General features: G+C 42.6%; 1 protein-coding gene across 2 annotated transcripts; it reads left to right on the top strand.

The window, feature by feature from the left end:
* Positions 1-195: 195 nt before the first annotated feature.
* Positions 196-22091, top strand: Casp3 (caspase 3). Of its 2 annotated transcripts, none has more exons than XM_028757703.1 (7): positions 196-281; positions 12536-12603; positions 14770-14894; positions 16670-16798; positions 17882-18057; positions 18681-18801; positions 20328-22091. In XM_028757703.1, the coding sequence occupies exons 2-7, from the start codon at positions 12551-12553 to the stop codon at positions 20555-20557; spliced, it is 834 nt and encodes a 277-aa protein (XP_028613536.1). In that variant the 5' UTR covers positions 196-281; positions 12536-12550; the 3' UTR covers positions 20558-22091. The 2 variants fall into 2 exon arrangements, with proteins under 2 accessions (XP_028613536.1, XP_028613537.1); XM_028757704.1 differs by having other exon boundaries at positions 267-281; positions 14774-14894.
* The last annotated feature ends 1756 nt before the right edge of the window (positions 22092-23847 follow it).

Below are 23847 nucleotides of genomic sequence, written 5' to 3'. Positions count from 1 at the left end.
CGAGGGGGCGGAGCCGGAGGGGGCGGGGCCCTAGGGTGGGCCCTAGGTGGGCGGGGTCTGCGCGGCGGCGGCGGTGGCGGCAGTGGCGGCGGGGCTCCTGCCCGGGCTGAGACGACCAATCGCGACCGTCACGCGCGAGGTTAGGGTTTGAGGGAGGGGGGAAGGGGGAAGGTCGAGAGGGGGCGTGGCGTGGGCGGAGCCTGCGGGAGGCTGCTGTTGCAGTGTTGGTGCTGGTGGGATCAAAGCAGAGTGGCCTGCGGCGCGGAGCTTGGATCGGTACGGTGAGTGTCTGAGGCTCTCCGGCCTTCGGGGGCCTGCGTTGCCACCCGGAGCCGGCGCACTCTTGCCGGGTCTGCAGCTCCTTGGAGGAGGAGGCGGGGGAAACGGGCGATCTGGGCGGAGGATCCTTTGTGTTGCCTCCAGGCTTGCTCAGGCAAGCACTGAAAGCAGAGAAGCTGGAAACAGCGCTGGGAGCGCGATCCCCAGCTGGGAGCCCAGACCCGCGAGGCCAAACTGGTGTCCCTAAACCCGGGTGAATCGGGGCGGGACTCAGACCCTCGAGCACGGCGCACGGGCCGCGTCGAGGCTCCAAAGGCGGAGTCCGGGGGACTGGGAGATCGCCCCACGCACAGAGCTTCAGGGGCGGGAGGGGGTGAGTCCATAGTGGGGGTGAGCCTGGAAGCCGAGTGGCGGGAGGTGGCGGGATCCTGGAGTTGCAGGCCGAGGTGTGGACCCGGGAGCAGAGGATAGGTAGGGGAAGTTCTGCCATGGGGCCTGGAGGCTAGGCTGATGCTGACCTTGAGGCGGCTCTAAGGGACCCAGCCTCCCTCTGTTACAAGAGTATTTGGTCTCCACCCACCTTTGGTTTTCGCCAGTGCACTGTAATTTTTGGTTCTTGCGGAGAGCTGATTTTAAGCATTGCCCCTCTGACTCTCCTTCTTACCCCGAAGCCTGTCGTTGAATACTCCAGCTCATTCCTTTGTTGGTCAAAGTCACTCACTATAGGAGCTTGCATTGACATCTCTTGGGCCATGCTCAGTTACTGTCCGTTCTTCACACTTATTAATTAGTTGGTCTCTGAAGCCCGACTTGAGTAGCAGGGTCTTTACCTCATTCTCCGTTGAGTCACCCAGGAAACGTTCTTCTTAGGCACCTCTCGTGGACCCAACTTCTTCCGCCGTTAGACACCGAGCCTTGTAGACCTACGAGTCCTGACAGATTTGTACCTGGCCCTTCTTCTGAGTCTTGTGGACTTCCTACTGTCTGCCAGATTTGTACCCACCTCAGGAAACCGAAGCGGTCTCTGCTCCCTGCCCCATGGTCCCTCTCCAGTGCACCCTTTAAAAACATGGAAAACAAAAACAAGAAAACAAACCAGTTTTCTAGATGTTCATGTTTCCCCTTAAGGTTTAAGGGGAAAACCTTACCCGCTAGCCGGGTTAGCAAAGCCAAACCCTGGGTCTTTATTGTCCTCTTGCTTTATCTTTTTTTTTTTTTCAGCCCTGGGTCAACGGTCTCACCTCTTCTCCCTTTATATGCTTATGAATAGGAGCTGCTACAGAGGTTTCACTTCTTAGTTAACAATTCAAGGTTAAATCTTCCCATTTCTTCCTTTTGCAGCAGGCATTTCCTGAAAACAGCTGTGTCATATCCTCTCCTTTTGCTTGTTTATTGTTTGCCTACAGAACTGTGAGCAAACACCGCTTGGCTCTAACTTTAGCGTGGTGCCCTTCCTTACTGGTCTTTTTTTTTCCCCCCCAACAAGTGACTGCTTGATCCATTTGTGTTATTACAGCAAAGTGGTTGATTAAGATGTGGATTTGGAGATATTGGTGAGTGGGAGGAAATGTCGGGCCATTGTTACAGTATGAGTATACAACATAGCAGAGGAGACGCTAAGCTGGGGGTTTGGCCAGCCGTTGGGAAGCCACTTGGGATGTGTTAATGGTGGCCATGGCAGGAGCCTTAAATGTGGAATGTAGAACCCTTGTCACAACCCAGTGTTGAGGCTTTAAAGGCTTTGATTAGCTGTCCAGCAGAATAAGGCTTTTGGAAAGTGAGAACGTGTTTTAATGAGTGGAAGTTTATTGAGATGTAGCAATCAAACTGGTACAAAGTAACAAGTGAAATTCTGCACCTAATTAAGTCAGGTTGCTTTTGTGGTCCTGCAGAAAGGTTCTGCCTCCTGCCGTTTTAAGAACCCTGCATCTTTATCTGATAGAAGCGGTTCCAGGGGCACTCTACCGTTTCAAACCTGGCAACACATTCACTTCATCTGCTTTCTAAAGTTACAACACAGTCTTTTCTTCAAACACATTGCATTAGTTCTGGTCTTCGTGTTAGATAATACTTCAAGTTCTACCCTAGTGAGAGAGGTAGAAAAGGAGTGGAAATTCTTACATTCTTAAGTACTGTTTTATATAGTCATTTAACAGATTAAAAAAATTTTTGGAGAGGTAAAGGTACTCTGTCATCTGACTGTCTGAGGCCAGGCCCCCTGTGCTTACCAGCTCCTTCATAAATAAGATAATCTGTATTGCTCACAAGGTTTTGTAAAGATCAGATGAAATAGTACGTGTGATGAAATAGTATGTGTGACGATGTTTTGTTAAGGGTGATATTCTGCATAATAGTTCCTGTTTTAGCCTCCAATACTGCCTGGAGAGCTTCTTCATTTTGCTAAAGTACAATGAAATTATCTAGTAAGGGCTGAATGAACACTGGCTAGTTAACGTCTACCTTGCTGCTGTTTTTAAATGCCAGTGAACAGGGATACAAGCTCTATATAGGGATAGGTTCTGCCTCTTCCACTACTTCATATGCTCAGGGTCCAGTGAAACATCTTCATACAGTTGATACTCAGTAGATTACAGAGTTATCTGTAATTTTTATAAAAGACATTAAGGATCTTCCACTCTAAACTTTTATTTCAACAACGACAGGTTGTTTTCAAACAGGTCAGTAATTCTTCCACATCCCTAAGAGCATTTAGGTTTATCTTCTAAGGGAGAGGACAAGACAGACCCTTTGTAGATAGTTAAGCATCACATTCTTTCTGGTTTGTGGCACAAGGTCAGAGAGCTTCATCAGGCTGGTCTGCCTCCCTGGTTGTATGGCCTGTTCTAAAAACAAGAAAACAAGATGATTTATTTTTTTCCTATGATATAATATCTTCTCCATATTTTCTTCTCCTTTCCAGCTTTCCTTTCACTCTCGTTATATTTTAAACACTAGACGGTTGGCTTTATCAGACTCAATGACAACAGCCGGTTCAATGAACCCCCAAAGGAACTGGGACCAGATGGGACAGATTTGAGAACAAACAAAACCAACCACTGGTTACATACACTAAGCAATCTTTTCTTAACCAGATGATTGTGAAACAGGTGCTCTTTCTGTTTCACTTACTTAATATGAAAGTGCGTGTGAGTCTTTGACCTCACTAGTAGGTAGTAAATAGAATCCTGGTGTTTTCTCAAATTGTTCTGCACAGATGGAGGTAGACTTTCCAGAAGCCATTCTACAGTGGTTTCATGTTCCCATAGGAAGGTAGGTAGACATATAGGAAATATGCTTAGTCAGATATTTTACATGTATAAGTAATTTACCTAGTTGGATGAGAAACAGCATAACCATTATTACTGTTTCCTTCATTGTAATGAATGTAGTAAGTGTTGGCCTGTATGTGTGGGCTTTAATTCCCAGCAACCACATGGTAGTGTACAACCATCTATCATGGGATCTGATGCCCTCTTCTGGTGTGTCTGAAGACAGGGTAGAGTGTACTCACATACATAAAATAAGGAAAGAAAGGAAGAAAGAAAGAAAGAAAGAAAGAAAGAAGAAATTGAGTCTCTATTGAAATGTACAGACTTCTCATCATCTCCTGAACAACACTACATAAAAACATTAGTTGTACTAGGTATCATTAGTAATAAGTGTGGATGCTTGGCTTATGTGTAAATAATACACCATTTTATACAAAGGGTTTGAACTCTGCTATCTGAGGCAGGTTCCGGAGCCAGTCACCCATGAATACTGAAGAACACAACTGTATATTTAATTTCAGTTTTGAATAATCAGTTTCTACCGTGCCATATGTATTTTAAATCTCACCTTAATTAGAAAACCTGGGCTTATAGGTTTTTGTCTCATTGAAATAAACTGTCGTGTTGTCGCACCTATATGATGCTGAGCAGTGTATAGAATGGAGCTTGCTACGTGGAGTGGGAGTCATGGCTCTGTTACTTAAAAAGTGATGAACTCTCTGAGCTCCGTTTAACTAAGGTCTAAAGTGGAACCATTATACCCTGTGTTATTGGGAAGCCCGACTGGAAATACCTGTGTGCCACTCGGTCTAGCACTTGTGAGCTGGAAGTAAGAGAGATACTTTGTTAAGTCTTTACTCCTAAGTTTTGAATATTTATATCTAGGGAGATGATTCAGAAATGAAGAACGTTGAGTCTTGTGTGTCGTGAGATTTAGAGATCTCAGAGAGCAGGCCAATGCCTGACCTCATGAGGTCTCAGCAGTTCAGCTACCAGAAGGTCAGCCTTGATGATGGGGACAAATTCTCCAATTAAGAATCTCCAAAACTTAGTATGAGGAGATGGCTCCGAAGGTAAAAAGTGTTTGCTGTGCAAGCATGGGGATCCAAGTTCAGATCCCCAGCACCCACATAAAAACTGGATGTGGGGCTGGAGAGATGGCTCAGTGGTTCAGAGCACTGGCTGCTCTTCTAGAAGTCTTGAGTTCAATTCCCAGCATCCAAATGGTGGCTTACAACCCTCTGTAATGAGCTCTGATGTCCTCCTCTGGTGTGTCTGAAGACAATGACAATGTACTTGCAAATATAAAATAAATAAATAAATCTTTAAAAAAAAAAAAGCCACTGGATGTGAATTGTAGCTGTAATCCACCAGAGATAGAAAGATCTCAGGACTCGCTGCCTTAGGGTAGCCGAAAGAGAGGGCTCTAGGTAGGTTCAGTGAGAGACTTTTGTCTCAAAAAATAAGGTAGTAGGCAATAGAAGAAGATTACAGAAGTCTACCTCTGGCCTCTCCGTGCACAGGCATGGGCAAGAACACACACCTCTAAAACTGGTTTGTATTAATGTAGCATCTCGTTTTAAATCCCTATGATAGGCAAGTTTTCATCTATTTTATAATGGGTATTTGTCTTGTTTCAAGCTATTCGTGATACATTATACCTCACTGTCTAATTTTGTATTTTAGAAATAACTTCCCTGTTCCTCCGCTTTTATTCTGAAGATTACCCGTTCTGTCTTACTCTACAGTTTCAAGAAAAAAACTGGCAAACAACTGTGTAAATAGAAGTTCCATCCTTTCGCTTCTTTAAGGAAACCACAGCTCGGAGCATTTAAATCTCTATTTCAGAATGACAGTAAATTTATGCTGAGAGCATTTATAAACTTCTGACCATCTAGCTGCTGTTGCTCCTGTCCAGTGATCAGGGAACTAGAGAAGTGAGTCTAAAGCCTACATTCTGAGTTGTCAGAGAAGGTGAAATGCATTACCTACAGCTTCCTCGTGACCATTAAGTGTATTTCACAACGTTTCTACTCAGTCTGAATCCTAAACTGATGCCGGGATCTTCAGAGACTGTTGAATCCCGCTGCTGCTGAGGGGGTTTCTGAACTGCACGGTATTGTTATAAAATCCTCTTGTTTACTTTCTCTGCTTTAATGCCCTCAGCTCCTGCTGTCATCTGGGACAGTCTATACATCCCTGAAGAGATGAGGTTTTTTTTAATCTTTCAAAGATGAGATCACCATCCTTAGAATAATTTGTATCCAGCTGGGTATTAGCTAATGGGGATGAGGTAATGCTAAGAGTCTTTCCCAAGAGTATGGATTTAGTACCTCACGTGAGAAAAGCAGATGATGACAAATAAGAGTCAGCATGCATATGTCTCATGCTAGAAAGATTTTGATTTTGTTTAAAAAATTATTAGCATATTAAAATGAGCTGATGATCGAGACAATGTACAGTGTTCAAGTACTAAGAATGAAAAATGTTATATAATAAGGTATTTGTTCCTCAGACATCTTTACTAAACAGGAAAATACCATTTTAACTCTTGTTCTAAAATGAATTATGTATAAGTTTTTTCTTCATCCACCAGTTACTTTAGTAAAAGAAAGCTGTCTTATGGCTAACATCAAAGTGATTGCAGTTACTTTCACTAAGAGTAATCTGTCTGTGTTCCTTTTTTAAACTTTCCATAATTGATTATAGAAAATTGGTTGGATGTATGAAAAGGAAATGACCACTTAAAAGTCACCTAATATTTAGTTAAACTCTAGCATTGGTGGGGGCCAGCAAGATGGCTTATCAAGTAAAGGTGCTTTCTACCAAGCCGGACAACCTGAGTTTGTTCCCCAAGATCCACATGGTGGACTGAGAGAACCAGAAACAGCTCCCAGGGTTTGTCCCCTGATCTTCACACCCACATGCTTGCAAACACACACTACATTATTTTTGAAATGCAGTTTAGGTCTTCCATTGGTCTGAGCCAGGAAGCGAATGTTGTAAAATTCTGAAAGCTGGTTGCTATGAAGCTTGTGTCTGGGTGTGCCAGTCAGAAGGAGGTAATAGTTTTATCCCACAGCTTTATTGCTGGTGTGACACAAAAGGTTATTAAGACTCAATTTTCCAGGACCAGGCATGGTGGCACAGACCTTTAATCCCGGCACTCGGGAGGCAGAGGCAAGCAGATCTTTATGAGTTTGACGCTATCCTGGTCTGCAAAGTGAGTTCTAGGACAGCCAGGGCTATTACTCGAGAAACCCTGTCTCAAAAGACTAAAACAAAAAAGTCAATTTTCTAGTCTGAGTGGCTATACGATTTGTAGTTTTTAGAAAGAGACCTTTAGGACATCGATGGCTGGTGAGAACCAGTGAATACTTAGGGTTCCCAAGAATACACTATGAATTCTGGATGGGATAAACTCACAGAATGGGACAATTTGAGGCAGACCATGGGGACAGTGGCAGAAACTCTAGATTCAAATTAAGAAGTTATCTAATCTTGGTTTCTAACAAGGACAAAAAGGCATTAATTTTTAGAGCAATTTAGAGGTACCCTATATCTGTCTGGTCCCTCACAGACTCCCTCATTATTAACAGTCCCCGACCAGAGTGGTATATTGGTTAGAACTGATGAGCCGATGTTGACACCATTATCATTACAATGACTATTCTCCGTTGTCAACCTCTCTATATCTGGAATGAACTACAATCCGGAAACACAGGCACACACATCTTGAGGCAGGAGTACAACATGCCTTTGCTCTGGATCTTGAGGTGGGATGAAGACCTTTTGATCTGGATTAACAGGAGCCTTTAATCCAGAACTTGAGCATAGTAGCCATGCTTATGAAGAGCTATAATGAAAAGGAATTAAAGACACGCTTGGGTCCAGGTGTGGTGGTACAGGCCTTTAGTCCCTCCTTGCTGTCTTCTGATTAGGATGTAGCACTCTCAGCTCCTCCAGCACCATGCCTGCCGGCATGCTGCCATGTTCCCGACATGATGATAATGAATTAACCTCTGAAACTGTAAGTCAGCCCCAATGAAATGTGTTCCTTTATAGAAGTTGCCTTGCTCATGGTGTCTCTTCACCCAAAGTCTTTTTGGTTGGAGGGGTTTTGTTTTGTTTTTCCAAGACAGGGTTTCTTGTGTAGCTCTGGCCATCGAGAGCTGGAACTCAGTCTGTAAACCAAGCTGGCCTCAAACTCAGAGTGCTGGGATTAAAGATGTTCACACCACCACCCAAAGTCTTACAGTTTTCAGTCAAGGTCATTTTTGGTCCTGTCTGTTTTAAACTGGAACAAATGTATGCTGACTCTTATCCACTCCTGTAGCAACACAGGAAGTGGTCTCACTGTTTCCAAACAACCTCGGTGCTCACCCATCCCCCCCCCAACCCCCAACCCTTGGCAGCCCCTGATCTGCTTAGGCTGCTTGCTGTGTATTCATCTTTCCTGGAATGTTACAAAATAAGAACAGCACTGGTAGCCCTTTCAACGCTGCTTCTTTGACTTATTGAGAATGTGTTACAGTCTGCCTTGACTTCAGGATAGATTATGTGAGCATCTTTTCTCATGCTTCTTTGATATCTCTATTAAAGCCCACTGTGTTGTTTATTTCCTTCTTTTTCTCCTTTTTATGTACAAATTTGACCAATGGAAATATTAAGTTTTCACAGACCCAAATGTTTACTAAGCCCTTTGTGTTATATCTGCCATTTGTCTGGACTTCTTTGTGATGCTGTACTATTCTGTAGTTACTCCAAATAACTCTACCTTGTTCCTCAACCACAGACTGCTAAGTGTTTTAGCTTGTGGTCTGGACACTTGGAAGAGGCATAGCTAGAGACAAGCTGATGTTTCATTGTGATATTTCTAGCTGATAGAAATTTGAGACTTCTTAGTACCTAACATGTATTATCCATAAGAAAGAAAAAGACAGAGAAACTTAAACCTGGTTAAGGCAAAGAGGAGTGACTGCTATTTCAATAGAAGAGTACCCTTATTTTTTCATTCTTGGTTTTCTAAGATTGTGGAGCCAGCTTGGAACTTGCTAGGTAAACCAGACTAACCTCAAGCTGACAGCAATCCTCCAGTCTTGTCTCCAGAGTGACCCTCTGCCCTCACCCCCCCTTTCTCTCTCTCTCTCTCTCTCTCTCTCTCTCTCTCTCTCTCTCTCTCTCTCTCTCTCTGGGATTTTTCTAGCACAATCCTGGTGGCATGGCCTGTTATGGCTGACAGTATTTTATGAATTAACATTTGATACTGTTTTCTAACATTGAAACAATATATTATAGAAAAACTAAAGATATAGACAAATGTTACAAAATAAATAACTTCGTTGCAAAGTAACTTGTCACCAATCCTACCACTCAGACAGCCACTGCTAATAAATATAGTAATATGTAAAAAGAACATGCTAGATCTATAATCTATTTTCACTTAACCTTGTATTAGCATTTATGTCACTGATAAGGAATAAAAAACAACTTTAAAATAGTTACAATAACTTGTATGGAGTTACTAAAATAGTTATCTCTCTGTACTCACACTCTTGGTTTTTATGAATAATGCATATTCTTCACTCTCCTTACTTCCTCCACCCCCCAGGGTGTTTATAGACACTCTTAACTAGTCAGTGTGCCACATCAAACATCACTGTTTTTATGAGCAGATGAGGGGATCCTCCCAAAATACCCTCAGGAGGGCTTATCAGTTTATGTCTCTCTCAGTAGGACCAAACTGCCTCTCATGTAATCTTGGCCAGCCTTGTATCTGATTGTGTTTTGGTATTACTTGGTAGAATTTAAAGGTATGTCCATAGGAAGCTAAATGAGACATTTAGAGTTTTCTGTCTCACAATTTAGCTTCTAAATATAAAGGAAATGCCACCCTGTGAGAAGCACCAGTTCCTCCTCATGTCACCTCCCCAGCCTCTCTGCTACCTCTGCCTACCTTGTACTGGAGCTGTGACTCAGTTAGGGCACTTACTTATGCTGGAGTCCCTGCATTAAATTCCCAGGACCACCTAACAAATCCATAAAATATTTTGCTTTTATCTCCTTTACTGAAGATGCTGGCCCTCTTCTTACCTGAGGTAAATTCTGTATATATGCTGGACGTCTCTTTGTGTCGCTTCAAAAACCCCAGGCTTCTGCTCCTGCATTATTGATTTCGAATTTCCCCCTGTGCCTTTCTCACCAACCTAAGACGTGTCTTAATAAGGAAGACCCAGAGGTGTCCTCTGCCCCTCACTCCCAACCAACTCCTGTTCCATCTCCTCCCAGTCACAGCCAAGCAGGAAAGAGTGTTTTCCTACCGATGGGAAGGGTTGTTTATAATGTGATTTTCTCAGCCCAGGACAACCATTGGTTCCTTTAAAGTACAATTTTCAAAAAAATTAAAAACTTGACTGCTCGAATAGAAAATAAAGCGGCGTCAAGACTCATTCACCTGCTAGTTGATTAATGGCACCATAAGCTCTTCAGTCCAGTTCAGAAGAGAACTGGAAGACCAAGCAAATGAAAGGAGTTGAGTATGTGCAGAGCAGCTCACTGGTAGCTATGAGATACCAGTGAACTTTGCTCTCCGGTCATCTGCTGCCTTCACTTCCTCTATTCGACTTGTAGCCTGCAGGATGCCCAGACTATCAACTGTTCAGCTGTAGTTCAGGCCTCCGTCGTCTTCCTGGAAGGCAATCACTATAATACAGAAGGATCAATCTTTCTACCAAGTGAAAACCAATAGTATCATTGTAAGACATTTTCTTTTGTCTATAGACAAGAATTGCTTATGTAGCTACATGTTATGGCTAGATTTCCTACAAAGTTGTAAACTAGCCTAACCAATGGTGAGTTATGCAAAAAGATATGTCCTAGAGAACCCAATAATCCCTGAGAGTCCTCTGGGTAACACCCAACATGCCACTAAAATCGTATCCAGTTATTTTGGCTCGGATAGTTTTTCTTAACAGTCCCCACTGTAGCCAACGGTCCCTACTGTAGCTGTGACATTTTTTATAAAGCCAGTGGCCTTCCTCATTTAAATTGGCCTCCTGACAAGATAGGAAAAGGTGAGTATTCCTGAAAGGCTCCTTCAAGTCTTGGCACATCACATCTACCCAGTCCACTTTGCTCTCTGGTTTTCTGCTGGCTTCACTTCCTCTAATCTACTTGTAAACAGCAGGATGCCCAGACTGGCTACAGTTCAGCTACAGTTCAGGCCTCCATCATCTCCTCCCTGGACTACTCCAGAAGGCTTTCACTGGCCCAGTGATCTTGCCTCTCCTGAGTATCTGCCTGGCCCAGCACTAGTCAAACTGGTCTTTCTGTACTTTGAGTAGAACGAATTGTTTCCAGGCCTTTGATCTAGCTGATACCACCACCACCACCACCCATGGGGGGCTGGGGAGTAGGGTGGGGTTCTATGTCTTTCAGTTCTCTATAAATGTCACCTCAGAGATGACTCCCTGACAACCTAGCTAAGTAGCCCATGCTCCCAGTTTCTTTCCCTTTTTTGTTTTCCTCATGGCTCCAACAGTGAAACCCTATTTTTGTTTTTCCTAGCAGTTCCCACTGTACCAACTGATCCCACTGTAGATGTGACATTTTTTATAAAGCCAGCGACCTTCTTCCCTGATTTTAATTGGCCTTCTGACAGGGTTGGGAACAGTGAGTGGTCCTTCATGCTTCCTCGAGTCTTGGCACACCACATCTACCCAGTTCTTTATGCTTTCTGGACTTCAAGTTTCCTGAAGGTGGAAATTGGGTGCTAAGACTGTGCTCTCTAAATATTTGTTTGCTGACTTAAAAACATGTTGGCATCCCAGTAATGCCCACATCCTGTGGTTTTCTAGAAAGCGAAGAGCCTTCATAGGAATGCAAACCGCTGACTGGATCTTGAAGGCCCATGAAGCACTGTCCTCTTCTTCTGTGGTCAGGCTGAAGTGCCGTTACTTCCTCTTCCCTGGATTCTTTCTCTGTGTTTCCAACAGCACACCAAATGAGGGGAAAGATGAGAGATAGTAGGAACTTCGCTTTGGAGCCTCAGTTAGCCTGGCTGTAGTATTTCTGACCCCAGCATAAGGCTGAAGTTAAAAGTTGTATTTTGATCAAAGTATTTGGCATAGCCAGGGATTCTAGAGTCTGAAGATGCAATTGAGATTTTTAGTCCTTGTTTTATGTCTTGTTTCTGTTTATCTGTGTTCTTTATTTGGGGAGGTATGCTACCACGCCCAGGTGTCTTTCCTTTAGGAGAATTCTAGAAGACAAGGAAGGAGCTGGCTTCCTTAGCATAGCGGATGAGGAGAGGTGACCATGTCTTAGGAACAGAATCACTTAGTATCAGAAGTACGTTTCTGAATAGGAGAATCTGGAGATCTGGAAGTCCTTGGGGCTCTCACCGTTAGGGTATAGTGTTATGTGAACTTGACTGTTGAGGCTAGTTTGTTGACTGTTTTGTTTTAGTTGTCTTGAGCTAGGAGCTAAGTTCCAGTACATAACTTGAATTATTGGGTGACCAGGGAAAGAAGGTATTATCTGTTTTGATTGACAGGGCCAAGCAAACAAAAAACTGATTGAACTGCACACTCTGCTCTCTTGATGTAATTCATAGTTAAGAAAGAATAAGAAAGGGGACAGGGCCTACCTACACTGTGGTGCCACTGCAAAAGATCATTCTCACACATCTGACTTATGGGGCCAATAACGTTCGATATAAAACAAGAGCTTTAGGAGAAATCAGCATGGCATTGCTAATACACAACAGTGTCTATAAAGATCTATTATGGCCGGGCGGTGGTGGCGCACGCCTTTAATCCCAGCACTTGGGAGGCAGAGGCTGGCGGATTTCTGAGTTCGAGAGTTCGAGGCTAGCCTAGTCTTCTACAGAGTGAGTTCCAGGACAGCCAGGGCTACACAGAAAAACCCTGTCTCGGGGGAAAAAAAAAGATTTATTATGAATAACTTCTCTTTTTCCCCTATTCTAGCTAAGAAAAGTGACCATGGAGAACAACAAAACCTCGGTGGATTCAAAATCCTTTAATAATTTTGAAGTGTGAGTATTTATTTATTTTTATTTGTTATTGTTTAAGGCGGGTTCTCCACCCACCCCAGGCTAACCTAGAGCCCTGTAGTCCAGGCTGGCTTCAAACTTGTGATGGTCCTCTGATTCCTGTTTTCTAACTGCTAGAAAAATAGGCAAGAATTACGGTGCCTGGTGAGATTGGTATAAATATAATTCTGTATAGTCAAAGAAAGATGGATTTGCACAACACAGCTCACCCTGAGGGAAGCCGAGGGAATATGGGCTTTCAAACCAGAGAGACCAGGCTACCTCTTGCCCCAACAGCTGTGCAGCTTTATGTAAACTCACATCTCTGAATCTTATCTTGAGGCAGGGAGGTTGGTTAGGTCCTATATTAAGTGCCCTTGTATTCCTGGTTTGGGATTCTCTGTTCTTTACTAACATATATCCTGTCTTGGTCTAATGCTGGCTCGTAAAGGAGGCAACAGAGGATGGTGAAGAATCAGCTTTAGGCAATGGCAGTTACAGTTTAATTACAAGTGGTCACAAGTAACAAGGGTTACAAGTCTTTAATCCCTTATCCGAAATGACTAGAACCTAGGATATTTTAGACTTTGGACTCTCAGATTGGAATATATTCACATATATATATAACAAAAATGTATTAGAACTGGTACCCAAGCCGTGTGTGTGTGTGTGTGTGTGTGTGTGTGTGTGTGTGCGCGCGTGAATGCGTGTGCGCGTGTGTACAGGTGTGCATGTATTGCAGCGCACGTGTGGAGGATATGCAGAGTACCTGCAGAGTCGAGCTCTGGCCTAGTCTCCTGTGTCCGCCTCCCATCTTATAAATACAGCTGTGTGTCACCCCTTAGAGCAGCGGCTCTCAACCCTCCTGATAATGCAGCCCTTTAATACAGCTCCTCAGGTTGTGGTGAACCCCACCCCCAACCTAAAATTATCTTCGTTGCTACTACATAACTGTAATTTTGCTGCTGTTATGAATTGTAATATAAATATTTGATGTACAGGATATCTGCTGATATATGACCCCTATGAAAAGGGTCATTTGACTTCCAAGGGACTCACAACCCACAACTTGAAAACCTCTCTGACTGAGAACTTTTTATATAGTTTCCAGGGTTGAACTCGGAGCTGTTAGGACTGCCTAGAAAGCGCCATTACCTTCTGAGTTGTCTCTCTGGCCTATAAATTCTAAATACTATGAATTCATTGCTGTTTCAAATAAATTTTATACATGCATGTCAAAGCTAATATTGTTTAATATTTTTAGTGTGCCTGCGTTTTGAAAGTGATCCATTACATGGGGCTTGGTGTGGAATTTTCCACTTGTGGCATTGTGCTGACTTTCAAAACCTTGGCCATTTTTGGAGCATTTCCAATTGTAGATTTCTGGACTAAGAATGTACAGCCTGTGCAACCTAATTTTCTCTGTAAAATGTGGGGCCTTTACCTCCAACTAAATATAATGGTTCTTTTTTGTCTGCCTTTGACTCCTTCATTTACTGCTTTTCCTCTATCATTATCTTTAGAACTGTGTAAAATGTAAGCTAGTCTTACGGCTGAGTATGTGTCCTTCCCAGTGTTGATGTTTGGCTGTTCCTAGATCCTGGGTCAGGCTTGTGCTCAGTCTCTGTCCCATTTGTTGGAATGCAGCCACACTTTTATAAGCCTATTGCCCTTGGCTAGTTTCACCCATCCAAATTGAGGCTGTAGTAGAGGATAGCCTGTGAGCCTATCTAGACTTTGAAGAAAATTATTACTGACCTCTGATCTACCTAGCTAACATTTTTATATAAGTGACCCAAGTATTTTCAAGGATTTATGATGGTTTAGCTGTGTATTAACAAGTTATTCGATGGTTTAGCTCATAAAGTTTAAGGACTGATTTGCGGGGGAGGGGGAGTTCTTAGATAAGTGGACTGCCCAGGGCTAGCCTAGGCTACCCTCATCTGTTAAATGGGTTGTTGTGAGTATATTTATGTTTTTTTTTTTCCACCTTGGTGATTGGGATCAAACCCACATGCTGTGAAATTTGAATGAAGGAAGGACGTGACATGAAGCTGATACATTGATAACCTTATTAAACAGATGTTAACTGTTCTGATGAGTCATAAAAGTTGTATTAACAAAAATTCTCATTTCTACCTTTGTAACCATCATTTGATTTCCACGCAGAAAGACCATACATGGCAGCAAGTCAATGGACTCTGGAATCTACCTGGACAGTAGTTACAAAATGGATTATCCTGAAATGGGCTTATGTGTAATAATTAATAATAAGAATTTCCATAAAAGCACTGGTATGTATCTAACATAATTTTTTAAACATTTCAAATATTGATGCCACTGACATAGACTGTAATATGACAAGCAAGATCCATGGTGACTAATTATGAGTCAGTAAACTGATGCAGAAAATCGGCAAAGTAGAGATGCCCTGGAACCTTACAGGTCCCATATTCCATATGAACTCTTCTTCCATGTTGGACATCTCTGCCTCTCCTGTGACTTCAGAAGGTTGGATTCTGCTGCTGCAGCCCAACAGAGCCAGTCCCTTGAGGCCGAGTGATGGGAGAAGAAAAGGTTTCATAAGCAGCAATCTGGCAGGGATGAAGATGAATGACTGGCACCTGAGGTCGTCTGCCCTGGGGCAGCTTAGAAAGTGGCTCTAGTGGCCTCAGGTCTTTAACTCACAGCCTCAGGCAAGCAGGCCCCAAGGTCATTCCTGAGCCAGTTACAGAGAATAAATTAGGACCTCTTATCTCAGGTGACTGACCTGGCCCCACCCAATGCCATGTTTCCCATTTTCAGCTCTTATGTGTCCGGCTTCAGGCAAAGTGTGTTTACAACTACTGTTTAATTGAGGCCTTCACCCCAACCTGAGAATGAATGCACCTTGAAAGCAATGGTGTTTAAGCTAACTTTATAGTAGTGTTAGGATATGACTCAGGGCTTGTACTGTAGATCTACCACACTCCAGTGGAAGGCTACATATCCAGCAGTAGATGGGCAGCAGGAAGTGGACTTGGTAGGTTTTGTTGTTGTTGTTGTTGTTTTGATGTTTTGTTTTGGTATTGTGTCTTTTTTTTCCCCTGAGACAGTTTCTCTTGTGTAGTCCTGGCTGTCCAGGAATTCACTCTGTAGTCCAGGCTGTCCTTGAACTCCGAGATCTACTTGCCTTGGCCTCTGCATGCTAGGATTAAAAGTCTGTGCCACCACTACCTGGCTTTCCTTCTTTTAAAACCAAGTTTCTCTCATGCTAAGCGTGCAGTATACCAAGAGCAGGAGCCTAAGCTCATTTGTGCTCAGCATCCTCATGTGTACAAATGAAGCTGGTGATAAGCATCTTGTGATGGTTGGAAAGACAGACTATTACAATAATATTAGTATTGATAATAATAATAATTAGTATTGCTATGCAATACTAATCTGATAATAGTTGTGGATTTCTTTTCCTTGTACAATGTACAAGCAGTACTATGTCTTACAACTGATTCAACGTTGGACAAATAGCATGTCTCTGAGCAAGCTATATAAGCCAAACTTAGATCACATACTTTTTTCTAATCTTGTAAAATTATTTAGTAGATATTATCATGTTACATGAAACAAATCAGCAAAGTTTTGAAAAACAATGTACTGGGCATGGTGGCCCATGCTTGTAATCCCAGCACTTGGGAGGATTATTGTGAGTTCAAGACCAGGTTGAGCTACAGTGTGAAACTAAGCCTATGAATGAATGAATGAATGAATGAATGAGAAAGCAACATAGTGCTCTATCATATAAACGAATCACAGTTAATCAAACAAACCTCTATTGCCAGGCCTCTGCCGTCCCCTCTTATTTTCAATGTTCACGCTGCTGTGGAGGATGTCCCTGTCATGACAGCTTGCAGCAGCTAATACAATGAGATGTCTTGTGTGCTAACAGAGTATAGACTATCACCATGATCAAAATAAGAAGGTCAGCATTTAAAAGGAAGAGTTTATTGGCTGTGTGAATGGCTGCATAGTTCATTTATTCTCAAAGCAGTTATTCTTGTAAAATGCAATTAAGAGCTCTTTCTGTCCCAAGGAATGACATCTCGCTCTGGTACGGATGTGGATGCAGCCAACCTCAGAGAGACATTCATGGGCCTGAAATATGAAGTCAGGAATAAAAATGATCTTACTCGTGAAGAAATTATGGAACTGATGGATAGTGGTAAGACATAACCAGCTATAAGCATGACCTTCGGAAGCTTCTGTGGGCAATGGACAGCAACTCCCAGCTGGTCAAAGAACAGAGATTAAGTGTCTGCAGAGCTCAGTCAGAGTTGGACACCTAGACCAACTCACACCTAAACCCAAGGCTCAGGCACTACTGCCACGCCGGGCAGAGAGAGTGTAAGAGCAAGACAGCATTGCTGCAGTCAGGAACTCCCAGCTGTCCTCACTCTTACATGTGGGAACCCCGGGGAGCTAGTGACAGCTGACTGCTGCTGGAGGAGGGAGAGCCCCCTTTATTTAAGGGTGTGGTCCCTGATTGGTTGACCATGCTGCAGTGGCTGGACCAACTCCTGTCTATATATGGCCAGCACAAATTGGACCCTGTGTTATTTTTTTTTAAAAAAAGGGGAGGGGGACATAAAGTTGTGAGGAGTGGGAGATATGTATGTGTGACTGTGATCAAAATTGCATGTGTGGAATTCTCTAAGAGTGACCTTTATTGGGTAATTTTATTTTATGGTCTAGCTATAATTATAGAGATAGTGAAGTATAAAAATTATAGAATTATACTTTACATTATTCTGACTGGGTGTTTTTTTTTGGGGGGGGGAGTTTGTTTTTTGTTTTGTTTTTGAGATACAGTCTCACTATTTAGACAGGCTAGCCTCCAGCTTACAAAGATCCATCTGCCTCTGCTCCCTGAGTGGTGGGACTAAAGGTGTGTGCTACCATACCCAGCTGCTTATATATTCTAGTAAAAAGTATAAAAAAGAAAAAAGAAATAAAAGTTAATCAAGCCATTCCCTAAAAATGGCTCCAAATGTACTCTGCCTATATTAGACTTGGACACTCTTGAAATTCTATTCTCAGCTTCTTCATCTTGTGGTCATGATATAAACCAGGGACCCCAGAACTCAGAAAGCTAAGACCATGAAGTCAAAGCCATTGTAGTCCAATGAGAAAGCTGGATACACATCAGACAGCCACGGGTTCTTTACTGTATTCATATACAGTGCAAAGCTGGCGAGTGCCTGCCTGTCTCTGTTCTGTTTTATATTGTTTCTGGATGTCTTTCCAGTTTCTAAGGAAGATCATAGCAAAAGGAGCAGCTTTGTCTGTGTGATTCTAAGCCATGGTGACGAAGGAGTAATTTTTGGAACAAATGGGCCTGTTGACCTGAAAAAATTAACTAGTTTCTTCAGAGGTGACTACTGCCGGAGTCTGACTGGAAAGCCGAAACTCTTCATCATTCAGGTAACACATTGCTGAGCAGGTTGGTGCTCAGTTAAAGAGATTAACTTACTTAAATGTCAGTATTTACTTTTGGTTCGGGGGGGCTACAGAACTGTTATTTTTATTTATTTAAACAGCCATTTAGGGAATCCGGAGTACATTGCAGTGTGTGTCTCCGTCAGGGTCTGTATTCCTGCACAGACATCACGACCAAGAAGCAAGTGGGGAGGAAAGGGTTTATTCAGCTTACACTTCCACATTGCTGTTCATCACCAAAGGAAGTCAGGACAGGGACTCACACAGGACAGGAACTTAGAGGCAGGAGCTGATGCAGAGGCCATGAATGGGTGCTGCTTACTGGCTTGCTTAGTTTGCTTTCTTCTAGAATCCAGGACTACCAGTCCAGGGATGGCACCATACACAATGGGCCCTTCCACCCTTGATCACTAATTGAGAAAATGCCTTACAGCTGGATCTCATGGAGGCATTTTCTCAAGGGAGTCTCCTTTCTCTGTGATAACTCTAGCTTGTGTCAAGTTGACACACAAAACCAAACAGTACAGTATTGCTCTTATCTCAGAAAAACTCCCTAGTTCTTAGACTGCTCTTTGTTTTATAAGAAGTGTACCTCTTCTGACACACAGGCCTGCCGGGGTACGGAGCTGGACTGTGGCATTGAGACAGACAGTGGAACTGACGAGGATATGGCATGCCAGAAGATACCAGTGGAGGCCGACTTCCTGTATGCTTACTCTACAGCACCCGGTGAGAAACCATCAAGGGATGTTTTGTGTGGGTTTTAGATGAAGTATATTGTGACATATTATAAAGCTGACCAGTGAAGACTGTTCTAAAGGCTAGTATGATGTTTATATATCCTTCACAAAGGTACCCTTACATCCCTAAAATAACTAACCTGCCATCTTAGTTACTTTTCTATTGTGATAGAACATCATGACCAAGGCAACTTACAAAAGAAAATCTTTAATTTGCAGCCGTGATTGCAGAGGGTTAGAGTCCATGGACCACTGTGGTAGGAAACGGGTGGGGTGGGGTCAGGCATGGCAGTAGACAGGCAGGCTTATATCTCCATCCACAAGCACAGCACAAGGTAGAGAGAGCTAACTGGAGTTGATGTTGGCTTTTGAGTCCTCCACGTCCATCTGACACACCACTTTCATCAAGGCCACACCTCCTAATCCTTCCCAAAAAGCTCCACCAACTCAGGACCCAGCATTCAAACATAGGAGCCTATGGGTGCCATTGTCATACACACCACCACCACATACACACACACACACACACACACTCACACACACTCACACACACAAGGCGTTCAGTTTGTGGTATGGACCTGTATGTGGATAGAGAAAACCTGACTCTCACAGTTGTCTTTTGACATACACACAATAAGTAGATAGATAGATAGATAGATAGATAGATAGATAGATAGATAGATTGACAGATAGACAAATCTATTAAAAATTAAGATACATTCACTTGTTTGTTTTATCCAATAGGTATCTTTCCAAACAGTGTTCTTCTAAGCTAAACACAATGAATCCAGTAGTTAATCTGAAAATAAACACAAAAACATTAGTTTTTTCTTTTTGGGCCTTTTGAATACTATTTATTATATTCATCCAGATGCCCCAAAGGCAAGCTAATGTCATATTTTACAATGTACATCTATAAGGGGCAAGTAGACAGCTTAATAGTTAAGAACACTTGATACTTAAGCAGGGGACCTGGCTTTGGGTGCTCACATCCGCATGGTAGTTCACAACCACTGTTCACTTTGGTTCCAGGAGTTCTGACTCCCTCTTCTGATCTGTGTGGGCATAGGACACTACACTTACACACATGCAGGCAAAGAGATCAGACGCATAAAATAAATAAGAAACATTTTTAAAGTGTATGTATGTAAACAGTTTATTTCCTGTCTAGACCAGTATTCACATCAGATGGGTTCTGATTGAAGCACCATGTTACCTACACAGTCCTATTTGGATAGCTTTGCTTTGGTATCTTCATATCTTCCTCTTCCTCATCCTGACCTGTTCCATCCTATGGGAAAGAGACCAGAAACTAGGAAGTCAGTGGCAGTCAGTCCTGGACTGCTTTTTCTTTCCCAGCTGAGAGCAGTGAGCTCTGGGGACCAAAGGTGTTAATTCTTTTGCCTTTGTATGGCTTATGAGATGATCAATATGGTTATATAAAAACGCATAGACTCCTCCAAAGCGATGCTGTGATGTAATGGCAGCTATGGTCCTGCGTCTTTTGCCTTGTAGGTTACTATTCCTGGAGAAATTCAAAGGACGGGTCGTGGTTCATCCAGTCACTGTGCGCCATGCTGAAGCAGTACGCACACAAGCTTGAGTTTATGCACATTCTCACCCGTGTTAACCGGAAGGTGGCAACGGAGTTTGAGTCCTTCTCCCTGGACTCCACTTTCCACGCTAAGAAACAGATCCCGTGTATTGTGTCTATGCTTACCAAAGAACTGTACTTTTATCACTAAAGAAATGATTGGGGGTGGAGTGGGGGCGTGTGTCTGGTTTTTTGTTGTTGTTGTTTTGAATGCCAAATGAGAAGACTGTCAGGGAGACTTTATTTCCCTCTCATTTGAATCAAATCTGATGTTCCAGCTGGTCTCTGCTGATACCACTGCCTAGCAACGCAGCCACAATTCGCTACCTCAGCTTCAACATCAGGTAGTTGAAAGGAAATTGAATTAGGAACAAATAAATGTCAGTAATGGTACTATCACCATAGAAGAAATTACTAGACTACCCTTTTATAATTAGCAAGATTTGGCCATACTGTGAATTTTGAAGTAATTATGAAGCAGTAAAGCTTTGCAGTGATGGTTTTATACTCCCTACTCATGTTAAGAATGTTATTCTAGTGTTCTTTACACATACACACAATAATGTCAAATGATATGTCTTAGAACTTGTATCCATGAGAAGAGACAAGGGCTCAAACCCTTGTTTTGGAACTAGTTTATGGAAATGAAGAGTGGGACCACCATAGCATATTATATCTACTGGTTTTGTGACAGTTGTCCAGGGCATGTATTTGTTTTTTGTTTTTTAAAAAAATCGTGTTTTATTATTTGAATGAAAATAACTTGAGTATTTATGTGAGAGGAAAACCATGTGCGAACTTGGTTGACTCTTTGAAAGCAATCATCCATCAGTAGCAGACATGATGGCAAGGTGCTAAGATCCACCAGCATTTGTTTCTTACTTATTCTTATACAAATCAGCTTAGTTTTACAGATCAGCAAAATATCTAAAAGAACGGTTATGTGGTTCTGTAACAGCCTCAAATTGTTGATTATTAGAATGAAATAAAGGAATTCTGTAAGAACACTCCGTAATACCAGTTGTCAAACAGAGCGAAAGGAAAGGAGAGATGAAATCTCCTGTAATTGGAGAGAAGATGGTTTGAGCCAGAGCAGAGTCATGGCAGAGCCAACTGGACCCACCTTGCGAGTACTGGTTTGTGTGGATGATGTCCCCAAAGTCCAAGTTCCCACGTGAGAAAGTGAACCAGATCAGAAATTTCTGCAAAAAGGCTTTTCCAGAGTGCTGAGAGTCTCAAGAAAGTTCACTGAACTCCATGTACAGAGTGTGTAGCATGCTGACTTTTCTGTTGAAGTTTACAATGAAAGGAAAATAATGGTGATATTTGTATCGTCACTAGAAGTGACAGAGCCATGGCACACAAGCGGCAGGCCCTGCAGCCCAGGGAGAAGCTGCAGACTGGAGTCCAGTCAGGGGGACTGCTCCGGGCTTCCTTATCATGGAGGTGCTGAGTCATTGCTGGCTCTCCTGAGGTGTCCAGCATTTTCCACAAGCTTCCTTTTTGCACAAAGAAAGGAAGGAACTCACATTATAACTGATAGATTCTTGTTTAGACTGAATTTATTGTTAACTCTTTGTAAGTAAACACAGCATGTATTTTAAAGTGTGTTCCCATGTGGCAATTTTATAAAAGTTTGTTATCTTGCATTTTTATTTCAAAACATAAATTCAGATTTAAAGTTATCAGTGTATTTGAGAGGCTTTTGTTGTTTTGTTGTTGTCGTCGACACTTTTGATGTTGTAGTAACTAAGTGGAAGTTAGATAATTTTAACCCAGAGTTTAATTTGGGAGAGTCAACGAGGATACAGCAGGGCTTAATCTAGTATTTCGAGGTGTTAGCAAGTGGAAAACCTCTGAGGAGATGGATATGATTTAAACCCAGAGAAAGAATATAGGAAGGGGTGAGGACGCATCTCTTCCAATGTTTACATAATAACCATAGCTTCTGTAAATTCAAGCTCTAAAGTGGATCATGGAACCCCATACCCAAGGAAGAGAGTGGCATGAATGTTTTTATCCAGGCTTTATTTAACCTTGGGGGAGGGGTGGTGGAGAGATGGCTCAGTGGTTAAGAGCATTGGTTGTTCTTCTAGAAGACCTGGATTTGAAACAAAGCACCTACATGGCAGCTCACAATTTTCTGTAACTAGCTCCGGGGGGGGTCCAACTGCCTCTTTTTGCCTCCTTGGGTATTTATTTTACGCACATGGTGCACAGGCATGCACACAGGCTAAACACCCATACCCATGAAATTAAACCTTTAAAAAACTGGAGCTCTTTAATGTTCGGAGAAAAGGCTAGCCCATTTTAATTTCCATACTATCTATATAGAGAGGTATTACAAAGAAAACGATTGGGGCGTTGGGAGTGGGCAGGAGTAGTTAGCTGGGTAAAGCGATTTCCTTGCAAGCACAAGAACCTGAACTTGATCCCCAGAATCCATGTTACAAAACAACAACAACAAACAAACAAACAAATGTAAGGCTTGCTTGTAGTTCCAGAAGTGTTGGAGATAAGTGAGCCACCTAGCCTCCATAACAGTGCCTGGCCAGCATGCTCAGCTGCTGAGGGATGATGCCCAAGGTTATCCCCTGGCCTACACATACACATGATAAAAATCATCAACTCAGTAGAAAAATGGGCCTATGCTGTCTATGTGAATAGACCAAGTAAAGACATACATCCTTTATGTTCAGATAACCCAGTTTCTCCCATCTTAATAAGAGGAACATAAAATACGATATCACCTACAAGACTGGCCAGGATCGCCCAAATGCTAGAGTTATAGGCATGCATCACCAGGCCAAGCATGTGTTGTGGCTTCTGAAGACATGTTGCATGAATATTCATGAGATAGATGGCCTATTCATATGGGTAAGGTGACCATTTTCCCCCTTCCAAACCATGGTGAACCAGATCTCTTTTCTTGACTAATTCTTCTCATGATCCTCTTTTAAAAGAGAAGCAAATTCACCAAAAAAAAATGATATTATAAGAAAATCGAGGTTTCCTGAGGTCGTTGACCCTTTGTCATAATAGATGTGTGTGGCAATTTGGTTAGGTTCCCTAGTACTTAGTTTCTGCGTTTTGGGGGAAGAACCTAAGTGCAGCTTAAAAGATGGAGTAAACCGCTAAGGATCATTTCGAACACCAGGAGACACAGCTACCAAGAAACGGGTGTAATGTTTCATGGTTACGTTGCCCTCAGATCCTCGAGGAGTGGGAGTTGTGGAACAATAAGACCCAACTATGAGAGTCTGTGGTCAGAAATGGCTTGTCTGAGTCAGAGGTGAAGCAGGTTTTACAGTGAGGAAGCATGAGCTTTGACTTTAGAAAAGAAGGCACATAACTGAGAGGTAGGTAGATAGGGTATTTTCCTTCCATTCAGTTTGTGATACCCACTTCCTTCCCAGCATCAATAATCTGTGAGAATCCCTC

Source organism: Grammomys surdaster, unplaced genomic scaffold (genome assembly GCF_004785775.1).
Source record: "Grammomys surdaster isolate TR1022 unplaced genomic scaffold, NIH_TR_1.0 126178, whole genome shotgun sequence".
NCBI lineage: Eukaryota > Metazoa > Chordata > Mammalia > Rodentia > Muridae > Grammomys > Grammomys surdaster.
Note: the sequence above shows the minus strand (reverse complement) of the source record. Positions and strands in the feature narration are given on the sequence as shown.